Here is an 18,024-nt window from a genome sequence, read left to right as displayed (position 1 = left end):
GTCTACCAAGGATTGTTCTGCTAGGTGTTCCAGCAACTCGCTACTAGGCTTATTCACATCTGCTTAACAGAAAAAAAAATAATTTAGCAATGGAAAGTTCATGTCTATATGACCCTGGTACAAGATTCCCAGCATCAGTTTGGTGATCGTTACAATTTTGGTTTTGGTTGATGGTTTTCAAGGAGATAACTGTTTCCATCGCAAACGTGTTTTTATCGCTGCAGACAATCGTACACTTCAGACTTCTACATTTAGAGAGGAACATGCCAAGTCTGCTGTCCGCTGTGTTAGCTACTGTCATGCTGATAACAACTGCCGATCTGTGAATTATCATAAAACAGATCAAGTTTGTCAAATGAACAATCTGACAAGGATGCACAATCCTGCTGATTTCATTACACACTACGGCAGTGTGTACTTTGATGACGATGTAGACACATCTCTCTTCTCGGTGCCTCAGTTCAGAGGTTGTGATGAGGTCCTTCAAGCTGGTCATAATGTGAGTGGTATCTACACGATATTCCCAGCTGGATGCAAGGATGGGCTGCAGGTCTACTGTGACATGGCGACTGATGGAGGAGGATGGATCGTCATTCAGAGGCGTCAAGATGGCAGCGTTGACTTCTACCGCAACTGGGCTGACTACCAGGTTGGCTTTGGCGGCTTGTCTGGTGAGTTCTGGCTTGGGAATGACAACCTACGCAGCCTGACTGAGACTGACGGTAAGTGGCAACTACGAATTGACTTAGAGGACTGGGAGAATACACAGCCTGGGCTGAATATGACGACTTTCAGATTCATGGAGACAACTACACACTCCAAGTCAACTCATACAATACCCGCAGCACTGCAGGAGACTCGCTCACATACCACGATGGAATGATGTTTTCAACTAAAGACAGGGACAATGACATATACATGTATGGGGTTTCCTGTGCTAGACAGCACAAAGGGGCGTGGTGGTATGAGGCATGTTATCAATCAAATTTAAATGGAAGGTATGGGCAAGGGCAATTTGCGGATCACGTTGTATGGCGGAGTTGGAAGAGCAATTTCTACAGTCTCAAAAGCTGTTCTATGAAAATAAAACCTTTGTAAAAAGTGTGACTAAAAGTAGATTTGAAACCAACCTTGGACTAACAAAACACTTCAAAATATCAACATGGGTTGGTTGTATTTGATCAAATAATTGTTAACAAAAGATGTGCATTCAAATGTCTAAAGAAACATTTGGCAATAGTATTTTAGGATCAGAAGTTGATGAATAATTAGCACGATGTTCACTTGCTTACATTTATACATGTATACGACAGTTTATAGTCGAGTGGTCTTCTGCGTTGCCACATGTCACGTGAATACCACATTAGCACCAAGCTAATATGTGTAGACTGCATACTTCTACTAAGTTAGGACATGCAACGTAAACGAGAAAAGCACGAAATACATAAGGATTCAGACTTCAGTCTTGGTACTACTCGGACGTTTTCAGCATCGTTCTTTTGTCCAAATAATCAGATCACTATCCAACTGTGCAGTGTCTCAGACATACTTCGTAAAAGTACTTAATACCACCATCATCATCAAGACTGCTCTATTCATTTATGTGATGACTTGGTTTTTGCAACAACTGAATTAGAACACTTAGTTTTGCAGCTGCGTGAAATGATATCTTTATAATTATATTGGTAACAGAAGGTGCACAGCAGTGGCACGACATGTAAAATACATGTACATATTTCAGCGAAAGGGAGGGTAGTCTTTGGAAGGATACAAACACATAGTTTGATTTTTCTTTACAATGTGCTTTTGTAATGACTTGTCTACATTGTTTTGAGTAACTACCTTTAGAAATTGGTGACAGATGATCTACATGCAAGGTGTATGAATCAGTAAAGTGCTGTGTACACATTGGTTACTCGTTTTTGAGTTATTGTAATCAAAATATCATATCGACTATGTATTTATATTTGGGCTTGAACTGATGGTAAAATATAGTACTTGAAGTATAAAAAAGAGTTCTACTTTTAACTATTTGGGGGATGAAATTTTCAATGTCTAGACGTCTTATGTGAGTTGAAGCAAATCAAATGTGGACTGACTGAATTAATAAAATGTATAAACATGTATTGTTACACCAGACATTGTACATAATTTTAGAAATATATAAGATTAGTGATTGATCCAGGTTCTTGAGAGGAAATATAGAAACAAATGTGCTTTTCATAATCTAATTTTAAAAGTACCTGTTTCTATTTTAAATTAATTGAAAACATTAAAAGTAATCAACAAATGTACATTTTAGTTGATGAAAAAGTATGATACTTGTCATCTGGATCCATCACTGATTGTTTTTATTAGTGGGTATATAGAATTAATTAGAATATGAAAGAGTTTATTAACTACACAATTTGTAAAATTTACTGATATATTTTAAATACGACAATAATTGCACGGCACAAAATAATTATCGGTCAGAATGTCAATGACTCGTACATCATTCGCTCTAACTCGTAAAACCCCCCCCAGAGAATTCTGATTCGATACAAAAAACTTTGAAAAGCGATATCTACATTCTCGAAAGCCGTTCAATGAAACATCTGTAAAAAATTGCAACAACATTTTATTGATATTCGCTGAAGTTTATGGAAGATTTTAAAAATAATGAACATCCACCATGGAACTACAGTACCACAGACAAACTATCACTGTTTGTGAAATACGTCTCCGCAGATGTATTGGATAAAATGTGTTTTTGAGCTGTTGCACAAATGTTTGGTACTAACATTAGTAAGGGAAGCTATTAGGGTGACGTAAGTGGTACAGTGTTGTTAACATCAGTGTTTTAAATCTATGTTGGATATAATAGAGTTTGGTTTTGTGTTGGCTAAGTAAGTATATGCAACGATGTTAGAAGAAATAATTGTTCTTTCGTAAAATAAATGTGGCAATATTGGTTGTTGCAGCTGATGAACATGATCTCATGAACACTTAGTTTGCATAAGTTCATAGATTCACCTTTTAAGCCAGAAATGTCTTCAAATTTACCATATATAGCACCATGTATGTTGTATGGCACCTAGACTGCACAAACTTGTTTTAAACACTGATTAAATCACTGATTGATCCAGGTTCTTAACTAAAAAATGGGTTAAGATACGTAGAAATATTTTAGATTTTGGTATAAACTTACTCGAAACAGTTTTATTTGAATATAATGAAAATTTCTGTAATTTACGGAGTAAAACATCCTTTTTTTTGTTTCTTTAATACAAAAATATATGTCTGGATCCATCAATGATTGTTGTATATTTTGAGAAGAATTTCAATATTTAAGACTTTAATTATTGCACTATTTACATTGCAAAGTATATCAAATATGTTGATAATCTGCACAGCACGAACTATATTATCAGACAGGATGTCACTGAAGGACATGATACTTGCGTAAACTAATTACAATTTTAAATCCATAAGGTTTGTTTCCATTAAAAGGAAGGTAAAAACAACAACCATCAGGACACAGGCAATTGTGACTTTAGTATAAACCAGAAAATAAAGTGTCATGTTCAAATCCTTGGCCAACTGTAGGCCTATGAGTATATTGAATTATGCTTATACCAAGCAAGATGAGGAATCAATAAATGCTCAGTTGATACCTGTCTGGTATATTTGTTTCAACACTTTGTCCATTTTTCCGTGGTTCACTTTTGGCCTTTATAGGCCATGGGTCGTAATCTCTATCAGGTCTACTCATGTTTGCTGCTGCTGATAACATTTTTCCAACTGGGACTTAATGTGTGAAACAAAACATTGGAAAATGGAAGCGATTTCCTGGATTGTTAGCTACTGTTTTCCAAAATTGCCCATTAATGCTGCAGTCAGGGTTGCAATCTAACCTTTCTACATCAAAATGTTTCAATATTTTGCCAGCAAAGTTACCCAGATCCTATTTGAATACCTTGAGAAAATTTCGTCCATTTAGTTATCCCTGAACTTGTGCCACCATTTTAAAACAATTTTTTTTACGAAGAGAATAATTGTTTTACTTTGAATTGGCACGCTCCCAATGTCTACATGCACTCAAATGAGGTCAGACATTGTTGTTTCTTTGCTGTATCTCGTATCCGGGTCTTTTGACGATTCTAAAAGGAAACAGCACTCAGATCTGACCCATACTGTTCCACCGACTGCCTTAGAGCAACTCTCTCAACCAACTTGGTGTCAAGATGATGAACAATGGGAGAGTTGTCGTCACTGCTCTTTATGGTAGACCAAACCTTGGGATCTGAACAATGCGAAAAAACCCACAAGTAAGGTAGATGTAGTGTCTGTATATCTCCTTTTTTCAGAATCGCCTAGCATAGACACCACAATACTGACCACTGACTGACTTCCGCGACGTTTCTGAAAATGTTACTTCTCCGTCCTATACCATTGGCAATGTGTGGTGATGACCATATCAATTGGTGTAGCACTAAGTGGCCAGACGTTTCACTTTACACGATAAAGGATATGAGTTTTTTTTCCTTTTAGAAAAATATCTATAGATATTTCGATTTGTGAGGGGAAATTGGGTGACAGTTCTAAGAGAGGAGAGGACAGATCTTGTGCACGGAAGCCAAGCATCTTGGTGCTTTTGTTCCAGATTCTGGAGAAGGTATTTTATTTGCTCTTTAATTAATGACTGCCTCATGTATGCATAAAGTATACAAGCACTCCACATTAACCCTAACCTTCCCAAATCCTCCAAAATCGTCTTTGCAAAATGGAGGATTTTGCAGGATTGAGGTTACAAAAAGTAATGGCAAAAGTAAGTGGCTGATTTTGGAGGATACACTGTGTCAAGGTCTTGGGCTGGACCTTGTGTTGTTTATGCTCAGCCGTGCATAAATTCATGCCCAGATTTTACTGAAATCCTCAGCACTGCTCCAGGATGCCACTGGCTCTGCCTCAACATATTGACAGTGATTGCCAGAGGATTGAGGCAGTGGTCACCCCTCCAAGGAGCACATATAAGAAATAGTGTGGATTTTAGAGGATTGAGGCTTTATGCTATTTTTTACATGCAGGCAGTTGGAGGATTTTGCAGGATTGAGGTTACATCCTTGCAAAAATGCCTAGGGAGATATATTAGGGATAATGTTGATAGATATAGATGTATGATCCTTGAACATCATTGCCACTCTTTACCTATACTCTATGCGGTGAATACTATTCATACAGACTTTGCATCATATCTGCCTCTATTGTGTGCATGCAGGTGTACTGCACACTAGTACGTGTTCTACTTAAACCCCCCTGAGGACCAACACACAAAAGGAGAACAACAGTTCCTTTCAGTCCTCGGGAGTTGGGTCTTTTGTTGGAAATGGTCCTCGGTAGTAAGTTTGTGTGCTTAGTCTATGGGAGAGAGTTATATTACAGGGACAAAGGGAAACACAAAGCATTGTCCTCGAGAGTATAGTAAAACAAGAGTGTGTGCGCTCATCTGTGTGGTAAACACACTAAGCCATCTGTTGTTCTCTGCACGTGCAATGTGACAAAATGATCCAAGAAAACTGGACTAAAAACAGGATCCTCCCTCCCTTGCCAGGAACATCTACTTCAAATTGAGGAACCTACCTTTTGCTTCCAGTAATCTTAGCAATGTAGACAATGGTGGGAAGGTGGATGCTATGCCTGTTAGACTCCCATCAGACATGCCTAAATTTACAGCAAAGTTAAGGAAATACTTATGTCCTCTTGATTTAAAATCAATTAACTAAGCCGATACTCTGCAATAATCTTTTAAGTGTAAATATTTTTGAGGTTTAAAGTGCCGTGGGACGGAAGAGATTTTCTGTCTTGTGATCAGTAAGCTTTTATTGATCAATTGAAACATTGGAATTTATCTTGGCTTCTTTGAGATCATATCATTTTAAGATGTCAAGTCCTTCTTTTACCTGAGCTTTGTGAGTTCTGAGAAGCACTCCTTGAGGATCGAGTCCTATAATCACTCGTTCTTACACCCTCTGTCAAATTAATAATAAACAAGGAAAGTATATCAACACTTATCATTTGAAGAGGATCCAAATACATGTATGCCATATGTGAAGGAAAATACAAAGTTGTAATTTGCAGGGTTTTTTTTAAATTGAATGATTTCAGTTTGAAATGAAGAATGTGTGAAGTACCAACATGCTTTGTATCAAATATGGAAACAGGCAAATTAATTCTAATAACTTTTCGTTGTTTATTAGCTATGCCTTGCAGAACAAAGTTAAATAAGCTTGAATCAATTCCAGTGCAGTGAACTTCATTCTCCTGTGTTGTTATTCAAGCTAGGTTTTGCCCTTCACCGATGTATAGACACTGTATACTCAGTGTGTTACCTCAGTTTGTTGTGGTGTGATTTGCACCCATTTCTAAGCTCAAATTAATTTGAAGGTCGTACCTTGCAATTTGAGATGAAGCATTCACAACAGACACAACCAATCAGCTTATCCTAATGGCACAAGACACACGTATTCCAAACTGGCAAAAACCTTTTCCTGTATTAAAGGTCACTGTCAAATTCCCCGAGTTTTCCCTGATTTTCAACTGATTTTCAAGGTTTTCTGATTTCCAGAGTGGCTGGAAACCCTGACTGTTCTCAATTCTTGTCCGCAGTCCTTCAGCCATCAATCCAGCCAATCAGATGTTCAATTCTCACAGATTGTGATTTTATGGCTGGGGAGGGGGGGGGGGTGGTATGGGGGTGGTGGTAAACTCATAAACTTACCCTCTTTGAGTGTTTCAGCTACGTACTGCTGAGCCAGATACTCCATGCTGATTGGATGATTCCAACGTTGCAACACTTGCACTGAACCCTGCAAACCACAAAACGGTACAAAGGTTAGCCTGGTGAAGTGGTGACTGTGTCGTGATAAGCCTTCTCAGACATGACATCTTCTAAAAACCAGAGAGAGTAGCAGAAGTTATTTTGCACAAAAGGCACGAGAAGTCAGTTTGGGGTGGAATTGACCATTTTAAGGTTTCACGATTTTCTGTATCAAAAATTGTATAAATTTACAACCTCCCAAATGAAAATGATCCATTAAACAGAAGTGTGTTTTTTGGTCGATTAATGAACACAAAAAGCATTTCAGTATGCTTGTTTATCTCATTAATAGGTTGTCAGGCTTTTATCACTGGCTGGCTTTCTCCAAGGCATGATGTCGTCTCATTGCAGTATCTATGAAAATCATGTATCATTTAAAAACAGAAAACCTCAGGAAATTGAAAATGCCTAAACCTAAAAAACAACATTTGCCAACTTTGACCAGATTTTGTGGGGGATCACATTTTTAGTTGCTTTACTGTTTAATCAGGGGCCTCTTGAAAACATTATCCTAAACATCAACATCAGCCGATAGCATGACATTGAACCTCTTTCCAATCTCTAATCTAAGATTCAAACCACAGACATCACAATAACACATAGACTGCATAACACCTAGAATGCAAAAATCAACGCTCTAGATCTGGTTGTGCTCTGTGGTAAAGATGTAGGCCATATGGCTGCTGTCTACAGCACCTGGACATGCCTTTAGCTTGACCGCATTGTAGCTGCGTCCTTCGCCATTTAGCTTCTGCTTTACGGACAATTAGCCCCACATTTATTTATTTATATGCTTTTACGTTGCGTGCTTTGACCCCAGTCCTGGCAAATACATGTAACTGAGTTGCTTGATTGGTTGGAATTACACAGAAACTTACAAACCTTACAGATCACTGTCTATGAGCAGTCAAGTGGGGCCAACTGGAATAAACAAAGGTCTGGTCTAGATTTATTACGGTGTCTTTAGTACCAACCTTGGGTAGTCTTGTCAGGATTTGGATCTTCATGTTGACTTGCTCTTCGGTGTCATCTGGCACTTCTTGCATGAGCCGGGTCATGAACTCTTCAGTAAGACGTAAGATGCCGTGGTCTACGTACTGAAGGAACATGGCCGGCTCCAAGCAACGAAAGCCTTGGATTGTGAAGAACGTCTGAAAACCTGACAACAGAGAACAAAAGATGTCCTCATCATTCAGTATGCCCTTTGTTTCTGAAGACTGACATTATACTTGTGAATAAGCACTCTACTAACTTTTGTTCATGACATTGGTCAATGTTAACAATGTATTACACTTGTGCACAAGCTGGAGCATGCACAAGTTGTGTCCTTCACTGACTTTTATTAGTCACCCCACCAGCCAGTGCGAGGGAAACATTGAATAATGTACAGTAAACTCCGGCTAAGTCGGCACTCTCGGGACCAGAGAATGTGTGACAACTTAAGCGATTGCCGACATCTGCTGTAAGTCGTCATTTTGCCGGCTTACATGAATGGTCTTTTGCGCACATGATTCATTGCACTAATTGGCTTCGATTTACCTTGGATCGTCCCCTTAATGCTTGAGTTGAATCCAGCAAATTAATCCTGGAATTGTATCATGATGTTTGGGGTATTGATAGTGGAGACCACGATACATACCGGTATGTACGTGCACAGTAACAAACTAAATGCGTGCGTGGTCCGGTATATACCACGCACGCATTGACTGCCGCACTGGTCATTCAATATAAGACGACCCCCAAAATGGACAGAGCGCATGCGTACAGGCTAGAGGAGATCTATATCTAACAGCGCCCTCTAGAGTGAGTGTAAGGAGCCAATACTTACCAGTAAGTACTGGGAAGCAGAGGGATTGCACAGCCATGTAGAATCTATATCTAACAGCGCCCTCTAGAGTGTGTGCAAGCAGCCAATACTTACCAGGAGGTACTAGGAAGCAGAGGGATTGCACAGCCATGTAGAATCTATATCTAAAAGCGCCCTCTAGAGTGAGTGTAAGGAGCCAATATTTACCAGGAGGCACTGGGAAGCAGAGGGATTGCACAGCCATGTAGAATCTACATCTAACAGCGCCCTCTAGAGTGTGTGCAAGGAGCTAATACTTACCAGGAGGTACCGGGAAGCGGAGGGATTGCACAGCCATGTAGAATCTATATCTAACAGCGCCCTCTAGAGTGAGTGTAAGGAGCCAATATTTACCAGGAGGCACTGGGAAGCAGAGGGATTGCACAGCCATGTAGAATCTACATCTAACAGCGCCCTCTAGAGTGAGTGCGAGGAGCTAATACTTACCAGGAGGTACCGGGAAGCAGAGGGATTGCACAGCCATGTAGAATCTATATCTAACAGCGCCCTCTAGAGTGAGTGCAAGGAGCTAATACTTACCAGGAGGCACTGGGAAGCAGAGGGATTGCACAGCCATGTAGAATCTACATCTAACAGCGCCCTCTAGAGTTGAGTGCAAGGAGCTAATACTTACCAGGAGGCACTGGGAAGCAGAGGGATTGCACAGCCATGTAGAATCTCTCCAGCAAACGAAAGAGTTGGTATCCCATAGGCGGAGGCTTCGTGTTCCTACAACAAAATATTTAAAGTGAGATCAACAGAGACTTGTCGATGTTGTTCAACAGATGTAGTGAATTACTCCGTTGGTTACAAATTCAACTTGAAATTCAGTCACTTGTAAGCCCTCATCTCGGGTAGAGGAGTCGCTACTCTTCACATTTAAGCAGAACAAGAAAAACATACTTAAGCTGTACTTGAGTCTTCATCTTCAGAATACTGTGCCAGTGTACTGCTCAACCTACTGGCAGTCTCACAGTTTGACAAACAAAGTTTTTAAAAAAATTGGGAGGCCTCCTATTATCTTATAACAAAAATTAGAAACCAACAAGATGACATCTTGACTTACATGTTCAACCAATTACCAAAAATTCCAATTTTTATTTAACATTGAGAATATATATGCTTTGCTCGGATTCAAACCAGCCAGCTGACCCCGGCAAGCTTGGTGGTTGAATGATAAGATGGTAGAGCACTTTTAACCCTCAAGGTCTAAATTTAATAAAATTACTTTACATTATCGCTACGCTAAACCCAGATATTGACTTACAATCTGATGGTGCTGCGTGGTATAGTGCGTGGGTCTGGGTACCCACAGGAGTGCAACATTAGTAGAACTAGCTGCCTGACTTGCTGCAGCTGGCACATGACGTATTCCTGTGACATGTTGAGAATCTTCTCATGACTTACTGAGCTGGCTGAATATAAGCTAAGGTGGGATGTCAATCGTTCTGAAGTCTGGGGGAGATTCAATACAGTAAATATGTAATAAGGGGTGTGCTTGGCCAGTTTTAAATACTCTGTTTAGGACCGGTTGCGTCTGGATAATGATAATAACCCAAGCCCAAGGCCAGGGTAAATATCACCATACAGACTCCAACCAGTCTTAAACAGAGTGCTTAATACCGGCCAAGCACATATTCATTCCCATTCATAAATACCTTATGGGTAAAAAATTCAAAACAGGTAGTACAGGTAGAACACATGCACTCAGTGCTCCTTCAACCAAAAGAAATACCAAAATGCATGTGCGCCTCGTCTTTAAGAATGCGCGCAGTATGCGCGAGAGCGTGACAACACCGCAGTAAAAGCTTCTAATTCTGGTCACCGGATTCCACTTTAGGCAAGTCCTCACAAATCATCACAAGTCAAGTCACAATCTGTTCAAATGAACTGTGACGAAGACGTTCATTTTGTAACTTTCATCTCCTGTTACTTGTTACTGTTGGCCTTACCATGCTCAAGATACCATCTTGGCTGTTGTCAGGCCGTGAGGCGTCTTCGTCCATCAGCACCAATGAGCTATCTCGCTCCGGCTGCATAGTGATGACTGATTTCTTAGTTGGGGTCATGGCTCGCCTCGCTGAGGCGGCCATCTTCTTGAAGAAGGAGGAGCGCTGGGTGGATGGTCCTTGCCTCGTCAGACCAACCTAAGACAAGCACCGATCTTTAGATTTTGAGAAGTTTTGTTGCTTCAAACGAAACAAATGCACAAATGATCTACTCTACCTTTAATCAATATGACATTTTGGGCTGAATTTTACGCAGCTGCTAAGACAGAATTCTGCTAAGCATAGCACAGCTTTATTTAGCGAACACAAGGTTACCAACCAAATCTAATTTTATGTATACTACTGTTGACTGGTACTCTGCCAAATTTTCGCTGAGCACAGGAATCTGTTAAGCATTATTTACTACTAAGCATGGCCCTTACTCCAATTGCTGATTGGGTTCTCTGCTTGCGTATCTCTTGTTCTATACTACGTGGATGGAACCGTTGTGGTGGTTTACTGACGATGGTTGGATCGGATGGCAGGCTATGTGCTCGGACTCTCTGCTCCAATGTCTCCCATAGGGTACTGGAGCTGACTTCCATGGTCAGACGTCGCTCCATCCAGTCCCTCTGATTGGTATAAATTGGCCACATCAAACAAACAAATTGAGTCATCATGCTCATCTCAGATTTGAAAATGAAATTAATAATTCTCAAAAATAACAACCCAACAAAGAATTTCAAGTTGCACTATTTCATGATTGCTATCTATAAAACTCATATTTTTTATCACAGGTTTCACAAGTTGCTTACAACAAATGTCTTTTATGGTCATTTTACAAATGCTTCTTTTTCACACAAAAAAGAGTAACAAATACATGACATCAGTCCAACAAACGATATAAAGAAATTTATGAAATTTTAGGCTGCATTTTTAGTGATAAAAAACTTGACAGAACCCAAAACCTAAACATTCTATTTTGAATACTGAATCCTGAAGACTGAATCCCCCTTGTTGAAATGGTTACATTGAAAGTGAGAAGAAATCACTCAGGTGGGCCTCAAACCTCAGACCTCCTGCTTTCTAGTGCAGACGTCTTGCCGGGATAAGCTGGCTGGTTCGAATCTATGAAGCAGTGGGTACTGCAATGAAACTCTTCATATGATGGAATTCGAACCAGCCAGCCAATCCCAGCAAGCTCGGTGGTCAAGTGGTAAGACGTCTGCACTTGAAAGCAGGAGGTCGTGAATTCGAGTCCCACCTGAGTGATTTTTTTCTCACTTTTACTTTGGGGTAATACACCGAACATACGGTGTTCATACAACAGTGAATGGCAAAACTGAATGTTGAATTTACATCAACCGACACCAATTCCATCTTTCACTCAGATGATGTTTGCATGTTTCCAATGTGAACATACCTTGTGTACATTTACTTGTGGTTGTGTGTTGTAGCCAGCGTGTCTAAAGCTAACCAGTCTCTCTCCGTCAGTGGTCTAAAAGCAAAACAAAGAAAAGGAAAGGACAAACCATATATGACTGTTTTGGCAGACTGAAAGCAACTCAGCCCTGGTCACACAGGACCGATTCCTAACCAAGTCTGATTTTAACCAATGACTAAAAAAAAGAGTTTTATTGTAACAGACACCTCTCAAAACAGGGTGGAAAAAGCAAATCATGATAGAATAGCTTACTTAAGGACACAAGAAAATTAACAAGACATCAAATTCAAATCTGCCACTTGAAGGCTTTGTCTCGAGTTAAAAAGTCTTACGTCCAGACTCTTCATATACAGCTCACTCAAAAATTACCAAGACAAACTCTTGATAAGGAAAGTGTCGCCCCACAGAAGAACATACTTTCCAAATTTCAGAAGATGTACTAGTGGAATTTTCTAAGCATTCCAAGAATAAAGAAGCCTTGAACCTTCCCAATCAACAAGTGTGGTAGTGCAGGTGTTTGTGATGGATCACAAGTATACCACAAGTCCAGTCACAAGTAAATCACAAGTCCAGTCACAGTAACGTGAACAAAAATAACCCCACTTTCTCACAGATTATTTTACAGCATGAGAGTTGACTTGAGACTGGATGATTTATGATTGACTTGTACCTCATCAATCACAAGTACCTCATCTACAACATTGCAAACACCCGTCAATGGAAAGATTATAATAATTATAACAATAATAATTATCCTGGACTGGACATTTAGGAGACATCCCCATAGACTTGTGCACAAAATTTTTCAAACATAAATGTGCCCTAACCCAATATTCCCTTGTCCTTTTTCCACAATTTTCAGTATGTTTACTAATTAGACCACGAGCAACAAATATAACCTAATTGTGACAGTAACATTTTGCTTCTAAAGGGGGCTGTGACATTAGGGAGACATAAAAATGTCTCCCCAATGACCGATGTCTCCCATCGTGCGAAGAAATTACGCTAACGTGTCTCCTTAGTGGTACCATTACACGTATAATTTGGGAGGCTAATCATCCTTACTCGCAGCAGAAGCTGAATTGCGAAGGACGCGGCTACAACGTGGTTGAGCCGCAGGCACGTAAAGGTGCCTTTGGCAGCTAGCCACACGACACATATATGACCACGGAGCACAGCCAGAGATTGAAAGTATTTGATTTTTGCGGAGGGAGGAAAACCAGAGAGCCCAGAGAAAAAAACCCTTGTGGCACAGAAGTGAATCAACACACAACTGTACTCACATATGGTCAGAGATGGGAATCGATTCTGGGCCACGCTGGAGAGAGGCAAGAGCTTCACACACTAGCCACCAATAACATTAAAAGAAAATGTAGCCTCATGGTGCAAGGTTTCTTAATTCATACCTCAACCAACTGTCCTCTTGTAGTATCCGTGTTAGTGAACTGCAGAAGACGTAGCGTGTCTCTATCAAACTGTCTCCTGATAGCGCTGAACGTAGCTCCCATCAAATGCTCAGCCATCAACTCAGACAAGTCTAGATTGGTGACGTCCATAGATAACTCCTTCATAAACTGAAGAAAAGCATTATAACGTATTGGTGAAATAGACTGATGAGTAGTTCATGTGTTTAAATAGCCCACATTTCTTTTAGCAAATGAATGCACTGTACTACGTATGCCATCTAGGGGTACAAACAAACGTGAATCTCAGGTTATTACATAAATCAACTTTACATTTTTAACACATAAATGAACTTTACATTTTTACAATCTAAATTTTTTAGGTTGAAGTAAGTTGCTAGATTCAATCAATGAATGTGATGTTTTCTTCAGTTTGTACACAAATTTCAGAGACCTCACTTATTAAAACATAGCTACATTCAGCACTGATTTTTAAATTTTATTATGGAAATCGCTCCATGCAAGGCTATTGACCTATCGCCGTTTGGGAGTTAGCCACGCCCCTCAGACAACCCTATGGAGTTTTTGTACACTAAATTTAGTTTGTCTCAGATTTGCCCGTTCCGCGTCCATTCGCATATCATGTAATTGGACAATATTTAACAAGCTGCGTTGGCACGATTCTAACGCGATTTTAACGTAACAAGTCAATTAAATCCACTCTTTGCAAAGGGCTAGAACGAAACAAAATATGTTGAAAAGAACCAAATTAATCAGGAGAGCTGAAGTTTGATACCAGGCAGATGCCAGTAAACATCGCTGTGTCACATAATTTGGGTTTGGAATCAGAGGCTACTGGCATCACGATAAACAAGGATTGCCTTGGAATCATGATATAGCAAAATCAGATTTTTGTCTGGGAAATACAAAATGAAATTCTCAAGTTAGAAATCATTCAGGACAGAAGACATTGCCCATTAGTGAAGTAGGAAATTCCTGGGTACACTAGAAAACGGTATCTACGTAAAATACAATAAGTGTCTATTTAAAATACAATATCTGGAACAAAGTTTTTATAGGCCTCCTTTAATGAGAATCAACAGGTTTCTCAAATTGCAACTTTAAGACTGAACCAGACCTTCTGTATCAGCACTGAGTCTCTGATGTGTACAGTGATGAGATGGATCAGAGCCAACTTGACGGAATGACAGTTAGCTTGGATGAGGAGTCTTGGGATGACATCCTTGTTGATGCTCACACGGAAAACCTTGCCTGTTGCTGCATTGAAGATGCAATCACCTAAATGATACGAACCACAAAGATTATTTTTCTATGTGAATGGTCATAATTTTTCCAGGAAAATCTTATAAGAGACCCGGTAGCTCAAAAATATACAACTGCAAGACTCAAAAGGAATTCCCAAATATACTGAACGAAACTCTAGTCTTAAAACAAAAATAAATGAAACAAATCCACCAAACCACTATGGGAAATTGACTAGATGCATTACAATAAATTTGAAGTTGAAAACAGAAATTGTCTGGAGAGGGGTTTGAACCTGCAACCTCCTGATTGCCATTTCAGTGATCTACCAACTGAGCCATCCAGCCCTATGTTGGTGGTTCCCATTTTCTCACTAGCGGGCCTTGAACAGACAATGACAAAATTGGGAACCGCCATCATAGGCCTGGATAGCTCAGTTGGTACAGCAATGGAGCGGCAATCCAGAGGTCGCAGGTTCAAACCCTGCTTTAGTCAATTGCTTTGTTCAACTTTAAAAGGAAACAAATCACTTGAAATGCGGCTAAGCCTACCGTGTACCATCCAAAAATTATTTTTTTTGCATAAAATGTGCCTTCAAAAATCTCATGATTATTGAACATTCAATTGAGGACATAATTGAAACAGGCAGTGTTCTTTATGGCTAATCAGCATCTATTGCAAAAACTGAAGCTATTACCACAAACTACGCAATTCAGAAGGCTTCACTCACCACTCATGCTGCCTGTTCTCTCCCGGTTGAAGTGCGTCAGAATCTGGCAGCCTTTGGAGCTATCCCAGAATGCACTGCTCCCTTCACCATTGTTCTCTATGACCGGGTTGACTGGGACGGACGGTCCATGGAAGGCAATGTGTAGGCATGGGACGATCTCTGGGCTCACGTTGAGAAGATGCAACATGTGACCGGGTGAGTAAACTAGAATGTAGCTTCCTGAGAAATGAATGCCAATCAGAAATTGCATGAACATTGATGCTGAAACATCCACATGAAAAGCTTGGTTAAGTGAGTAGCGACATTTAAAGCAATGTCTCATAAATTCCTAAAACTGTATGTAACCCCTTCTCCAAATTCTACTCTGTGCATTGTAACTCTTTGTACCTTGCACAATGGAGTGTTAAGTGGTTATTTTTCAGCGAAGAGGATAAAACCTTTTGAAGGTAACTGATGATGCAATGTGTCAAATATGGAGAATGAAGGCCGATGGTAGATGGGACAGCAAGTATTTTACCCGTTTCTCTTCAATAAAAATCATGCCCCTAGTTATGTCACACACAGATATCCCAGGTAGAGCTTAAAGTATGTGGAATCTCAATGTCAACTCAATTTGAACACAAGTTGAAAAATGACGCTTTTAAATACCTAGAGCTTTCTTTTCAAAACAAACTTGCTGGGGTCAAGTTGGCACAGTGGTCCTTGCCTTCCACCGTTGTGACCTGGGTTCGATTCCTGCCCTGGTCCACATGTGGATTGGGTTTTCAGTCCCTACCTGATTCCGTGGGTTTCCCCAGAATATTCTTCTGGGTTTTTCTCCCGCCTCTAAACTGTAATTGCTTTATTCTGATTGTTTCCCTCTATAGGTTTCTTCAGGCTTGCGAGCTACAGTGCCTAGCCTGTGAGCTTCTGAGGAATCCTTGGTTTAATTACCAGAAATAATTAATAAGAGAATAAACATGTGCTTGGTCAGTGTTAATCACTCTGTTTAAGACAGCTTGGTGTCTGGGTGCTGATAATTTCGGCTCGGGTAATTATCAGCACCCAGACTCCAAGCGGTTTTAAACAGAGTGTTTAATACCCACCAAGCACATATTTGTTCCCATTAATAAATACCTTTTTGGTCAAAAAAATCTAAACTTTTCAGTCAAAAAAAAAGGGATTGTGTTCAACAAGTTCAATTCATGTTTTTTTTGCGTACTGCACGATGTCGCACAGAATGCACCTGGGGCGTTGCGTTGTGAATTTAGGACTATAAAATTCTGACTTACTGGTTGTATTAATATATTGCGTATGCCTACGTGAGGATTGTGAACGTTCAACCAATAAAATGGTAAGAGGCACTGGGTTTTTAGCAGTCATAATTTCATGTGACACCGGAAAAGTGTTTAAGACCAGCTAGCCATGTCTTTATCATCCGTTTAAGACTGGCCATGTGACGGTCTCTCGACCAATAGGAATGGGTAAACTGTCGTACAAATTTATGAAAAATAAATTAAAAAAATTGCTGGATGTTCATTGTCTCTTACCCAGACAGGTGAAATAAAGTTTGGTGCTTTCGGCTAAGGCCCGCGGTATCTGAGGCACGCTGCAATGCAAGACGGTCATGTGATGCAGGATGAGCACCGAGTAGTTCAGATCAACCAAGTCTTGCTTCTCAGCATTGGGGAGTGGGGAGGGGAGCTCCCTTTCACCCCACATCATTGGTGATGAGAAGGCACTACTGGGTGTCCTGGGGCTCTCACGGGGTGACTGGGTGTGCTGGGTTGCCCTGTGGATGTCTAGGTGTAACGGGTGGTGGACGACTTCAGTGGATGAAGTGATTGAAGATAAATCACTTGAGAGCTCAAGATTTTCAGCGTTGTGGAGGGTTTCTTCTTTGATGTACGGCGCTGAAGGGGAAAAGCTGGAGATGTCTGAGATGGCTCTACGTCTCGTGTCAGGTTGAGGAGGGTCACGTAGATCCATCTGTGAGGGCAAACTAGAAGACTGCTCCACACTGTCGGCAAGGGAGTCAGTGTCACTGTCTGTACTGAGCCGTTCCGAGGTGTGGACTGTTGATATTTTGGGATATGATTTGTGGGTGGGCGGGGTCTTGACTTTAGGTTTGGTGGGATGCTGATAACAGACGCAGAAAGAGCCACCGGCTTGAACTATGACCTCCATGTTGAAAGAACTTTCTGGAAATGAAAATAAATAAACACATTTCAGGTCAAATTTAACAGAAAAGTTCGGTCTTTCACACCAGTTCAGTATTTCATCATTAAATCTGTATCTTTCAAGAGGTGGCTTACCTGACATAGTTCTGCTTGGTGTTACATCAGAATATTGCTCTCTGAAATATGAACAATAATGATAAATTAACCTTCTATGAAATATACAAGTACCAAGAATGAGCAAGATTTGCTCAATCAGCTTATTGAGCATTAAAGTATTTTTAAAACTTTTGTTGGAACGTTGCAAGGTTTTACATGCTTCATATCTTATAAAT

The 18,024-nt window shown here is 40.2% G+C and overlaps 1 protein-coding gene and 1 pseudogene across 2 annotated transcripts in view; one reads left to right on the top strand and one right to left on the bottom strand.

Moving 5' to 3' along the window:
• Positions 1-18,024, bottom strand: part of LOC119730461 (gamma-secretase-activating protein-like) — a 29,592-nt gene that overhangs the window by 7,313 nt on the left and 4,255 nt on the right. Inside the window, exons 8-22 of one of the 2 annotated variants that reach the window (XM_038203378.1) lie at positions 17,828-17,868; positions 17,063-17,713; positions 15,534-15,752; positions 14,679-14,839; positions 13,544-13,711; positions 12,117-12,191; positions 11,137-11,325; positions 10,658-10,852; positions 9,973-10,160; positions 9,340-9,434; positions 7,834-8,018; positions 6,761-6,848; positions 5,943-6,011; positions 5,623-5,703; positions 2,297-4,285 (exon numbers count right to left, since the gene is read on the bottom strand). In XM_038203378.1, coding sequence (XP_038059306.1) covers positions 4,143-4,285; positions 5,623-5,703; positions 5,943-6,011; positions 6,761-6,848; positions 7,834-8,018; positions 9,340-9,434; positions 9,973-10,160; positions 10,658-10,852; positions 11,137-11,325; positions 12,117-12,191; positions 13,544-13,711; positions 14,679-14,839; positions 15,534-15,752; positions 17,063-17,713; positions 17,828-17,868 — 2,548 coding nt within the window. In that variant the 3' untranslated portion in view covers positions 2,297-4,142. Of the gene's footprint in view, positions 1-2,296; positions 4,286-5,622; positions 5,704-5,942; positions 6,012-6,760; positions 6,849-7,833; positions 8,019-9,339; positions 9,435-9,972; positions 10,161-10,657; positions 10,853-11,136; positions 11,326-12,116; positions 12,192-13,543; positions 13,712-14,678; positions 14,840-15,533; positions 15,753-17,062; positions 17,714-17,827; positions 17,869-18,024 lie in introns of those variants that run through there. The other variant, XM_038203379.1, reaches the window with a different exon arrangement.
• Positions 369-2,162, top strand: LOC119730463 (annotated as a pseudogene).

This window comes from Patiria miniata, unplaced genomic scaffold (assembly GCF_015706575.1).
Source record: "Patiria miniata isolate m_02_andy unplaced genomic scaffold, ASM1570657v1 HiC_scaffold_22, whole genome shotgun sequence".
Lineage (NCBI taxonomy): Eukaryota > Metazoa > Echinodermata > Asteroidea > Valvatida > Asterinidae > Patiria > Patiria miniata.
This window is presented reverse-complemented; position numbering and strand designations above follow the sequence as displayed.